The sequence below is a fragment of the Thamnophis sirtalis genome, unplaced genomic scaffold (assembly GCF_051295495.1).
Source record: "Thamnophis sirtalis isolate CommonGarterSnake01/CBP01778 unplaced genomic scaffold, rThaSir2_p1.2 scaffold_6, whole genome shotgun sequence".
Taxonomy (NCBI): Eukaryota; Metazoa; Chordata; class Lepidosauria; order Squamata; family Natricidae; genus Thamnophis; species Thamnophis sirtalis.
The window spans coordinates 110,091,104-110,104,016 of NW_028261386.1; the positions used below are offsets into that span (position 1 = coordinate 110,091,104).

At 40.4% G+C, this 12,913-nt stretch overlaps 1 protein-coding gene across 1 annotated transcript in view; it reads left to right on the forward strand.

The window, feature by feature from the left end:
• The first annotated feature begins 525 nt into the window (after positions 1 to 525).
• Positions 526 to 12,913, forward strand: part of ASCC3 (activating signal cointegrator 1 complex subunit 3) — a 223,966-nt gene continuing 211,578 nt past the window's right edge. The window contains exons 1-3 of the mRNA XM_087718718.1: positions 526 to 613; positions 3,938 to 4,088; positions 12,674 to 12,824. Of these exons, the coding sequence (XP_087574844.1) occupies positions 3,999 to 4,088; positions 12,674 to 12,824 (241 nt within the window). The 5' untranslated portion in view covers positions 526 to 613; positions 3,938 to 3,998. The remainder of the gene's footprint in view (positions 614 to 3,937; positions 4,089 to 12,673; positions 12,825 to 12,913) is intronic.

The window sequence follows — 12,913 nt, forward strand, 5'->3', positions numbered from 1 at the left end:
CTTATACGTATTATTTTGTAAACGATTGATAATAAATAAATAGATAGATAAATAAATAAATAAATATCACTAAATGAAGTTTTTGAATGCTCCCGTTTGCTTCAACCCTCCAAGTTTGGCTGAATTTGCTTTCTTTGCTCTTCTCCTGGATTTATGGGCGGAGAGCTAGTTTTAGCCCTCAAGGAACGGCTGGGGAGAGGCGGGTGGGGGCGCTTCCAACGCAAACCGGAAGTCTTTCTGTCAACCAGCGAGCCGCCACTCTCTGCGGCTTCATCCAGCCGATGATGACGTGCACGTTTCCCAAGCCAGGAAGCGAAAGAGAAAGTCGCATATTCTCCAAGGGGGCGGGGCGCCGCGCTCCACCACAAGCAACGTTCACGCGCGCCGGGAGCGTCCCTGGGCTGCCGAGCGCTCAGTGAGGGCGGCAGCCCCGCCCGCTCGGCTCAGCCGGCAAAAGCAGCGGAAGGACTGGGCCGCGCCTGCGCTTGGAGAGGAACCCGGAAGCGGCTGAGTCGAAATAGTGTGAAGGCAAGTACAGCCCTTGGGAGGGGGGAGGAGGAGCAGCCGGAGTGGCAGCGTGGCCGGTCGTGGGAGGGAGAGTAAAGCTGAGCAGGTAAGTGGAGCAGGTTAATTCGGTGCCCGTCTCCATTGCTTCCCGATCTTCTCTAACGAGTGATATGAACCAAAAGGAGGGATGGTTCGAGCCTCTGAACACGCTTTACCTATCACACGAATAAGTGTTGCGAGTGCTAGCACCCTCCCATTAAGGGCATCGTTCTCGTTGCCAGTGAGAAAAGAAGGTCCAGTTGTTTTTTCCCTTGGGTGATCTTGAGTTTCCATTACTCGTCTCCTGCTGCTAGAGTTTGGGATGTTAAGCCTCCCTGAACTCGTGCAGCCTCATCTCTAAGGAGTGGGCACGGGTGGGGGGCGTTTACTATGGAGGGGGGGTAATCCTGAACTGCCCGCACTTCTAAAGAGTTGGTTAGAAATTTGACTTGGCACTAATTGCCTCTTGGAAGCTCTTTGCTCTGCTGATGAGAAAAGGACTTTGCTCTTGGTTAGAAGAATCACAGCTGCGTACCGTATGTGTGCGGGTCAGGCTTAAGCTGATAGGGAAGCAAGGCCTGCTGGGGTCCATGAGTCTTATTTCCAAAGCAATGTCCATTGCTGAGGATCTTTTACAGGTTGTCATCTCCATTTAATAGGAGTAAGAGAATTTGCTGAGTTATAAGAACTCTGGAACTGATCTTGAGGAAAATAGGCAAAGCTCATTATAAAAGTAAAGAAATGTTTGGATGGATAGATTGATTAGATGATGGATGGATGGACGGACAGACAAGATGGAAATGGTTTAGGTAAATCCCAGAGTCACTGGGATGTAAGAGGGAGGAGGGGTGGTAAAACACAAATCAGGCTTGCAGGATTCTGTTATTACAACTTATCTCAATAAAATATAGTCTTAGTCTTCCTGTGGACCTTATACCTGGGTGCATCAGAAAGACAAGGTGTTAAAACAGGATCACTTGCTTATTCACATAAGCAATCCACGGCTGGGAAGATAGCTGTGTTAATCTGTCATAGCCAAAATCAATTTTCCAACTAGCACATTTTATTAAAATATTTTAATGGATGGTTTAAAGGAACATTTCTCTGCATCAATATCAAAGGCTTCTGCAATCCTCAGTTGGCTATAAGTAGTGCTGTGGGCTGTTTAGAAACTGGAAAAGTTACAGGGCAAATTATATTAAATTGAGTGGGGCAATTTTCAGTTTTCATCCATATGTCATCATTTGTAAGACTGACTTTATGCTGCAATAAGAAAGCTAGAGAAAAATTCTGTCGATTATTTTCTTGAGAGAAGAGGAGAGACTAAGATAATTTGTGTCTTATTAGGCTGTTGTTCAATGAGGTGTTTAGGTTGGCATTGCCTTCAGAAGTTGTGAATGCTCCAACACTGGAAGTTTTAAAGAAGAGATTGGATAACCATTTGTCTGAAGTGGTGTAGGGTTTCCTGCATAAGCAGGAAGGTCCCTTCCAATTCTGTTATTCTGTTACTACTTAGACATAAAAACAGGAAAAATAATCCAGTAGATAAAAGGATATGATAAAGTTAGCTATGCTTTGAACATTATAGAATAATTTCATAAAACAAGTAAGATAGTAACTGTTAGATCTGAGGGCACTAAAGTGTAAGATGTAAATATAATGTATTTCTCACATATTATACTATGTTAAGCTATGAATTTTTTTATAATGGCTCATTGAATAAATCATGGTTGGGTTCAAACAACAAGTCACATATCATTAAACAGGAATGAATTCATACTCCAGTTAAGCCAAAATTAACTCCCATAACACATTACAACTTAACTCCTAGCTAACTAGGAAGAAGTGAAATCTTTGTATCAAAGTAGAGGTACAGTATGCACTCCTTAGCCTGAATTCCATTTTGCCTAATCTAGTTTTCTAAATTTGCATCATTTAGTTTGCATTTTGTTTTTACCTAAAATTGATCATTAAAAGGGGGGGGGGGTAACCAATCATTGTGGGAGGTGATGAGTACTTTATGATGTCAGTCTTTGGAAATATCTCTACCAGAACATGAAAAGCTATTCTTCCTATCTGTTTCTTTTTACATGAGAGGGATGAAATAATTAGAGACTGTGGTATAATTAATTATATTTCTGAAATGTGAATGTTAGTGAGCTATCAATAGGAATAGTTTCCTCTGAAAAACCTGGTGCTTTAAATAATTTATAAATATGTCTGGACTTAGACAATGTCCCTACACATGTTATATAATAATTCAAAGATTAATAATGTTTTCTTACATGTCAGTTCGGTAAAGCATAATCAAAACTATATTGGTATAGTATAAAGCACAAAACATTTCCTTCTTTTAATGAATATCTGATTTTTGTGTTAATTAGAAGTAAATATATTAAGAAATAATATTATTGACAATATTTGCTTCAGGTAACACATTCAGGTACCACACTACATAACAGGAAATAAATAAATAAAAATATATTCCAGTGAGAGATAACTCTTTCAGTTATAGATTGTGATTCCAAGCATAAATTATTAGATCAAATGGTCTAACATGATTTGATCTAGAAAACACACAATTGGAATATTAGCCAGCTATAAGGAAAATATTCAGAACACATAAGTTATATGACATAGAATATGAGGATAGTTATGAGAAGAGACAGTGAAAACAGAACTGCAATGCCCATGTTATCAATCCAACCCCAACCAAGGAAAGATGATTGGCGAAAACCTCAAGCAGCAGAAAGTAGCAATTGAATGCAGGGTTTCATGACCAAACAATAATGAATAAGGAAGATACCTCAGCCATAAATCTCAACAAATAGAGGAAAATAATAGGAAAAAGAAAAAAACAACTAGAGATATTTATAAGAAAGTCAGAAAACATGCAGGGCAATTGACAGCCAAGTCCAAAGTAATCAGAGAAGAAATTTAATAGAATTAATGAGGTTACAGAAAGATGGAAAGGCTATAGTAAAACCTCTTAAACTAGCATTATGAAATTTGAGAACTATTGTAATGAAGGAATATACAAGAATCAGTTCTAGCAATTAGGTTCAAGAGTTGTTAAAATAGAAGAATATCAGATGCAGTGTATTTAAAGTTGTCCGAAAAGGGAAAATGTTCAAGTCCTGCTGACTATTTAAATTACATATGGTGGCGAGGGGGGGGAAACTGCTTCATTATGGGAGGGGAGGGGTCTTTCCACTTTGTTTCTGTTTGTTTGTGGTAGTAAAGCTTTGAAATTAGAGAATATTGTTGTTTGGATGTCTACTTACACAAAAGCCTACTGCATAGTAGTATTGGAGTCATTCAGATAATGGTTCTGTTTTGCCCTTAGTTTTTAAGCCATTACCCAGACTTTAATTTTATCGTTCATTTTCAGAACTTCACAAATTGGAAATGAATTTAATGTACCTTCATATGGACCACTGAATGGATGATAAATGGCTCTTCCTCGCTTAACAGGAGCTCTCCGTTCCTTTTCAAATGTCACTAAACAAGAAGATTATAGTGAAGAATCTGCTGACATAACAGTAAGTTATTTCAATGAATGTTAAGCACAAAAAGTATTTTAACATGTTGATAGAGTTAACATATATAAAATGTAAGTAACTTTATCACAAAGTATCTTCCATATGTTGCATTAGTGGTTTCTTTTAGTTAAATTCATATGTTTCAAGCTAAGTTTCCTCTTCTTGGAAACAATGGCCATTTTAGGTAAAGTGACCAGATTTTAAAATTGGTAAAGCAGGACACCATTGACCGGGGGGGGGGGATCGAAGGGGTGCCCAACACATAGCCCAGCGTGCCCAGGTGAGTCCGGGGAGAGTCGGCCATGGTGCAGCCAGTGGTGGGCAGGAAGGCTTTGGGCGGCTTCTGGGCAGCGGGCGTCCGGGTGGGAAGAGCCGGCGAGGGGGTGGCGGTGGCATCTTTGGCAGCGGAGCAGAGACGCAGCAGCACCAGCAGCCGGGCAGCCTCCATCGGGCGGCCAGCCCGTCCCGCAACTCCTGCTAGTGCTCGGCAGCGCGCAGTCACCGTGCAGCCTCCAGCCGCACAGGCTGACCTCCCAGCGCACAGCTACATCCTGCAATTCCTTGGTGGTGGCAGTGTCAGCGGCAGCCACGAGACCTCCTGCTCCTCAGCCACCGCCATCTTGGCTCCCCCCTCCCTCTGAGCCCCCTCCCTCCGGCTACCCTCAGGCCCCACCCTGTTCTTCCCTCGCTCTCGCACAGCGGGTCCTGGCAGCACCGCCGACACCCTTTCGTCCACTCACCCATGGCAAGCACTTAGAATTTCTCCCATCCACCCATTCAGGGGGCTCTCACCCTTTGTTAACTCTCTGAAGAGGGAACGGTGAGAATGAATTCCATTTGGAAGCGCGGGAACCCGATTTGACGTAGGAGAATTCACCACACCCCTTTCATGATCGTACAGCAGCAATTAAGCGAACGGTGGGGATGCTTCGTGGGGGCGGGGTGGGTGGGAAAAGAGCCAGATAGGCCTGCCAGCCAATAGGGATGCAAAAGGGGAGGGGAGGGGCCCCAAGCAATCAGCCAATGGGAGGGAGCAGCTCAGGTGGCCTTTAACTCTCAGCTAGCATAGTGAGAAGTCACCAGTGGATTTCTCAAAATCTTTGGAGTGAAACTGAGTTACTACTTGTCGTGCATTCTTTCCAAAAATCGCGACTTTTTAAAAACGCTGTGGGATGCAGGACAAATTGTGAAAACTCGGGACTGTCCCGCCAAAAGCAGGACATCTGGTCACCTTAATTTTATGGGATGGGTTGCCAATATCGAACAAGTTGGTCAAAAACTGTCTGTTTTATCATAGGACCATGATTTCATAGATTAATTGTATATTATTGCATAAATATATACAATTAGTGTATTTACATAGTTATAATTGTTAATGTAATTGTAATTATGTAAATTTATATCAATGAGGTAAATTTGCAGAATATTATATGGCCATATCAGCAATATGGCGAATTACATCAGCAGTTTGGAGAGAACTTTGGAAGCAACAGACTTTCTTACTTGGAAACTACTTATGGACTAAAATTCAATTCCTTCTAAAGTCAACTGAATGGGGATACATTGAATTGAGATTTTATTGCATGTTGTTATGTTTCTGTTATCCTGTAAGCAAAGTTCTAAATGGCTTCATCAGAAATTGTTGATATAATAATTAGGGACTAGATTAATTTTTCATTTTTCTATATGCTTCACTTCAGTTTCAGCACAGCCTGATAAGCACAAGCAGCTGATTGTCAGTTGGTTCAGCCTCCCGACCATCAGCTGTTCAGGCTGCAAGGATTGCCATAGCCTATTGCCGTCTCTGCACGTCCCATTTTCAGCCTCTACACGCCCCACTTTCGGCCTCCGTGCACCCCGTTTTCTGCCCAATTTGGACGGCAGGCATCGGAATAGATGGAAAATGGAGCACTTGGAGGCCAAAAATGGGGCATGCAGAAGGCAAAAATGGGATGCGAAGGCCAAAAATGGGGTGCATGGAGGCGGCAATAGGCAATGGCAATTCCTGCAGCCTGAAACAGTTGATTGTCAGGAAGCTGATCCGACAATCAGCTGCTTGTGCTAATTAGGCTGTGCTGAAACTGAAACGCGCTGTTTGCTGCAAGAGGCAAATTGCTGGGAGGTAGAGGTCGAAGAGTGGGGTCTGACGGCTGGGTGGGGCTACATTCGGTGTATAAGCCGCACCCAAATTTTCACCCTCTTTTAGGGGGGATGTCTTATACTCTGCAAAATACAGTACTTTTTTTTTACGAGTACAAAGTTTCTGCTGCTTAGTCAAACTTCTCTCTGATGCCAATATTTATAAAACAAAAAGGCACGGTAGAATAGTGTCATCACTTTAAATGCAAAACAAAATTGCTCCAATCACTTGCATCTCTCCTTTCAGTAAATTTTTAAAAAAAGAAATTGGCACTTCTCAATTTGATACTACAAGATGCTATCAACTCCTACACATACTTAAGCTCTTTAGGACTGATCCTGATTTCCATTATGTCAGTATAACTCACAGTAACTCTACCGATCATACTTTTTATTCCAGTGGAGTTTTTTTTTATCTCCGTAACTAGAAAGGCAATTTGGCCCTTTCTTTATATGTCATTTGAGATAGTGCACTTACACAACTAAATGAGCCATTAAAAGAGAATCCATTCACTGAAATAAGCATCAGCAACAACTAATATAGCATAAATTGAAGGAACATACTGTACAGCACTCTAATGCATTTTTCTTAAATAATCGCTTGACGGATGTCAAAGACGAGTTAGAATACTTGTTATATTTAATAATCTGGATGTACTGCTCTTCTAGCTGCCAGTGCTTTCAATATAACTGGCATGTCATTAGATGGGTCCATAATGAGATTGTATTTGTGCTGATACATTTGTATGTATTCATGTTCTATTTCCTCTGGAATCTTATCTTTTGGGAAAATTGAAAACCATAATAAAAAACCCAGTGGTGAAATGGAGAATAGGAAAGGAAGAATTAAAAATTAAAAATGTCACTGGAAATTGCAATTCTGGGGATGAGATAGGAGTTTCTTAAATAAATAAGATGTATGTATCAGTGGTGGGATTCAAAAATTTTTACTACCAGTTCTGTGGGCATGACTTGGTGGGTGTGGCCTGGCTTGGTGGGTGTGGCGTAACTTGGTGGGCATGACAGGGGAAGGATACTATAAAATCTCCATTCCCTCCCCATTCTTGGGGAAGATTACTGCAAAATACCCATTTCCTCCTAATCAGCTGGGGCTTGGGAGGCAGAAAATAGATGGGGCGGGGCCAGTTAGAGGTGGTATTTACCGGTTCTTCGAACTACTCAAAATTTTCGCTACCCGTTCTCTGGTTATTCTCTAATAACATCATGGATACAGGCATGCCGCATAGAATCAGCATTTAACCTGTGTATATGTGTGTGTGTGTGTATGTACACACACACACACACACACACACACACACACATGTATATGTATATGTATATATATGGTCTTGTTGTATTCGAGTCTTTTCCCATTTAAGATTGAGATTGTCTTGGCAATGCTTTGGTGAGGTCTCACTTGCCATCTTCAGGCTGGGTTTTGGGCTTAAAGCATGGTCGGAGCTGCCATCTTTCTATAAATCTTGGTGGGGGGGATATGGAGTGCTGGCTTTGTTTCAGTAAGTGGAATGATTGGTTGTGTGGTTATATGATTGGTAGATTGGTGCAGATTGGTGCTGGCTGTGTGTTGTTTCGTGTTGTAATGGCTTGGGTGGTGGGTGGGGCTTGTTTGTTGACTAGGGCTGGTTTCCAAATGTCTGGTAGGCGGGAGGTATCATCATGTTTATTCATGTTGTGGGGGTGTTTCTTTATTTCAATAGCTTTCATAATTATTCTCTTGTTGAATTGTTCAGTTTTGGAGATTAACCTGGTTCCTTCAAAATTAATTTCATGTCCTGTAGCTTTAAAGTGCTGGAAAAGAAAGGAAGTTTTTTCTCTTTTTTTCTTACTGCGTTCGTGTTCTGCAATGCATGCATTTATTCTCCTATTAGTTTGTCCAATGTACGTTGCAGGGCAGATTTTGCATGGTATTTCATAGACTCCTTGGTTTTGTAGCTGGATTTTGTTTTGGGGGTTTCTTAAGATGTTGACTATTTTTTGTTTTTGAGGTTTCTTAAGATGTTGGCTATGTTGGCTATTAAGTGTTGAAGGCTGTCTTGATATTGTTTTTGTGGAGAATTCTGCTGATTTTATCATATATATATGTTATATTTATGCTGATAAATAAATAAAGGGAGACTAGTATAGATCTATTTCAAGCTATTTAGCTCTCATCAGCTAGCCATACCCTATATTGGGAATCGAACCTGTGCTCTATTGCCTCTCAGGCAGATGTGTTAACCATTGAGCTACAAAGCTCGACTCCTTATCATAAATATTTGGGCATACCAGGGGTTGTGACTTTAAATATATACCTCTCACCCTGGCTGGCTGATAAGGAGTCGAGCTTTGTAGCTCAATGGTTAACACATCTGCCTGAGAGGCAATAGAGCACAGGTTCGATTCCCAATATAGGGTATGGCTAGCTGATGAGAGCTAAATAGCTTGAAATAGATCTATACTAGTCTCCCTTTATTTATTTATCAGCATAAATATAACAAATGTAACAAAAAGGCAACAGTAAAAAATATTGGGTTTCTGTCTGGATGGTCTCTTGTGACGAGCCGAAGACAGAGAGTGGAAGTGTGACCTTCCTCCCATATTTGGGCATACCAGGGGTTGTGATATATACATACATACATACATACATACATACATACATTGAGAGAGGGAGGGAGGGAGGGAGGGAGGGAGGGAGGGAGAATGGAAGCTATTGTCATGTATTTGAATGTATTTGAATCTGGAAAAGTAGGGAATGGAGTAGATGGGAGGCAATCCTAAATTTTTTAATTGTAGCACTAGTATTTTTAAAAGAAAATGTAATCTATTTTAGTTTATATGCATGTCTCTCTCTTTGGATATCTTGAAACAAAGGCATCAGATGTTAAATGGCAGCAGAATTAAGTGCTTGCATAGGTTTCTTCATAACTTAGTTATATACCAGTAGGTGCAAGACAGAAATCCTGCAGTTGTTATAATTACCAGACTTTCAAGATTTTGGGGGGTAGGGGGCAGGAAGAGGGACTTGCATGCCTAATGGCTAATTTGAATTTGTCCCTCATAATATGTTAATTAAAACAAGATCCTCTCAAAAATGGTGCTTGGATCTGTTGCACGTACTGTAAGGTAACCAGCCTGATTCAGGATCCATTGTTTGCATTCATGGTTTTTCCATGAGTAAAAGATTCCTTATCAATATCATTCAACACATTTTATTTATTTCATTTTCATTTTCATTTTATACAATCACTTATATACTGTGCATAACAAAAAAACAAAAAAAAGGAAAAAATCCACCATAAAAAAAAAAACCAACATAACACTTCAATCCCCCATACACCCTTTCTTCTCCCCCTCCAACTTTCATTTCTCCCCTCCAGCATTCCCCTCTTCTACTTCCCTTCCCCCTCAGACATCTCCCCCTCCCTCCATCTCACCCTCCTTACATTCCCCTCTCGCGCCCTCTTTACTTCTCCCTCTTCTTTCCCTCTTCTCCTCACTTTGGTGTATCCCTACAATTAATCTATTCAGTTTATTTTTTGGAAAATGAAAGAGAAAAAGAAAAAGAAAAACGAGCAGCAGTATACAAGTGAATTCTTATTATTCTAAGAATTGAAACTGTATTTCCACCCTCCCCCCTCCCCCCTATAATCCCCCCTCCCTAATCCCCTTACGGCTTCCCAGGTCCCATACCCGGCATAGTTCTTAACAAGCACTGGAGTATAATAAAACCAACTAACTTTAAAGTTAAAAGATAAAAAGTAAAAGAAAAACAAAAAAAAGGGAATAGTAAAAAATAGAAAAGAAAAAGACACACACAAAAAAAAAGAAAAACAAGAAAGATCAATAAACCCACTACATTAACACAGCTTCCCATCATCTGTAAATCTTAAACAATGTGGCTCATTCCAAATTTCGGTTATTTTACTACTTGCAGGGTTTCAAACTATATTAGAGCCAGGTAAGTTAATCAATTGGGGTTCCCCAACTAAAAGTCTCATTGCTTTATCTATCTATTCAGACCTTTAATTTATCTCTTTTTTATCCAAATATCCAAACCTTTCTATAAAACCATTAAACTCAAGTACTTCTTTCATTTTTCATTTCCAACACCTCCCATTCTGTCCTTACCCACATCCACGTGTAAATTTTTTACCTTCCACCCTGCCTTTACCCATGTCCACATATATATTTTATCCGCGTCCATTGCTCCTCACATATTTACTTCACCTTCCTGGAGACTCTCTGACTAATCTTTCTTAACCTTATATTGAAATAGCAATTCATACAAACATCAGCTTGCATTCTAGCCCCAAGTAGCTAGTTAAGCTTTCGCTACCCTTCCATCTCCCACGCACCTCCCAACTCCATTCGTCCCAGACCACAACTCAAGAAGATCGCGATCTCCGCTCTCCTCGCCTAGGAAAATAATTCATGCGCAATTTGAGTTAGAGTTCAAACAAATCTTATATACAATATGTGTCCACAATCAGCAGCGCTTCTTTCAGCCTCCATGTCTCATCATCGATATACAACTTTTCCATTTTATACCAGGCAGAAATCATGAAGTTTTAAAAACATTGCTAAGTCTTTATTCTTTACTCTTCTGCCCTTCCGGAAGAGGAAAGCAACACGCTCCGCCTTGTAGCCACGTATCCCGCTGCTTGTCTTCTCCTTCTCCTTGTCTCTCTCCAGGTCCGGATGAATCAGGAAGTCCCGCCTTCAGAGTCTTGTAATAAAATTCTCGGGCTTCACAGACAGAATTAATGCGATGTTTTTGATTCTCAAATGTAACTGTAATGCCAGCTGGGACTTCCCATTTGTATGGAATCTGAGAATTTCTGAGTTCTTCAGTTAAGAAAATGTAGTCTCTCCTTGCTCTTAATATTTGAGATGGTATTTCTTTAAAAACAATCAAGTCCTGTCCATCAATTCTCAGCCTCTTGTTGTAAAGCCTCTGTATTATCACATTTCTGGATTCCCTTGTGGTAAAGTATATAATTATGTCCCTCGGAAGCTGTCGCTGTTTTGCTACCCACGAATTCTGGCGGTAAATTTTTTGAATCTGCCAATCAAAGTTAAGTCCCGGACTTCCCACCGAGTGGCTAAGAGCCTCAAAGAAGATCTGTTTCAAATTCTCCTGTTCGTTTTCGCGCAGTCCTCTAACTCTTATTGCAAACGCAGTCTTATTATAATTTATCATGACAAGTTGTTTTTGAGCATTTTCAATTTCCTGTTGTAACGTTTGAATTTTGGATGTCAAATTAGAGTTGGTTTCTTCCAAAAGTTCCAATTTATCCTCTGTTTCAGCAATATAATCTGTCATGACTGTCATTACTCCGATCATATCCTCCTTTGCTTGAGCAATTTTAGCATCAAATTGATCATATAAATCCGATATCAGTTGATTAATTTCCTGTCTGAAATTATTAAGCGTTTTGAGAAGAAATTCTTGTGTTAACAAATCTCCAGTGGAGGGCGTAGGAGGCAAGGGTAGCGACTTCATAGCAATTTTTTGAGATATGTTATTAAGGAAGCGCTTCTGCTTAGATTTGGGAGCCATTCCAAAAAAAATAAAAATAAAAAACAAGCAATCAAGCAAGCCAACAATCAAAGTCTCTGCTCCCCTCAGTTAATCTTTTAACAGTTAATACGGAGAAGCCTTCAGGAGAGTAGAGCTGACTAAGTACGTCACATCAAACACAAAAGCTATAAGATCGCCATCTTGTGACGCAGCTAGAAAAGGGAGCCTTTTACAAAGTTGAAGCTGGTATTTTGGATAATAATAGAAGAAATTCCTCAGGAATGGTCCCCGCCCGGATTAATTTTTAAATAGCTTAGCTTTGTCCTGGGGGGGTGTGCAATCTGCCTAGGGCTGCAAAAAAGCAGCTGCGGAAGAACTGGCTGGAGTAAAAGCTCAGCTAATGTTGCACCTCTTCTCCATTCACAGCGGGGGGAAAAAAGGGCTGTGAATTACAAAGAGATCCTAACGACTGACCTTCTCCCTGCCCCTTTCTGCCAGAAGGGGGAGATATCTATAGATCTTATAAGATATACAGACCAGAACCCTGAGAGGAGCTCCGTTGAGCTCCCGACGGCGACAGGCTCCTCCCCCCGAAGCCGCTCCTCCCCCCGAAGCCCTTATCAATATCATTATGAGGCAGATATTTTATTGGGATGAGTGCATTTTTATTAAAGAGATGATGCAATTCGGTTTCTAAATTTTTAGGTCTTATCCTATTCCAAGTGATTTAAATGCTGATACTGTTGTATTTAACATATGAATGCAATCTTTTCCATTTATAATGTTCATTTTTACTAAGAAACCTGACAGGGTGTACATTAAATTTTGAAGTGTGGTGAAAATTTGCATCTGTCGCTTTATCTAAATGAAGATCAATTGATTCAAAAAAAGGCTGACTATTGACTACGAATTATTGTGTTCCTAGGATAAAAGAGCCAAGTTACAAGAACAGCTGTGCAATTCGGATCTCACTTGGAAGAAAATAGTAACATTTGTTGATGAAAACACACTCAAGGAACAGCAGCAATCTGTACATGGTGATTTAAGGACACTATTTCATGCTGCCAAACAAATAGGTAAGTAGGGTATTGGATTGGATACAATAGCAACAGGCAATTGACCCTTGATTTAGGTAGGAATTGAAGCTTTATTTATTTATTTAAAA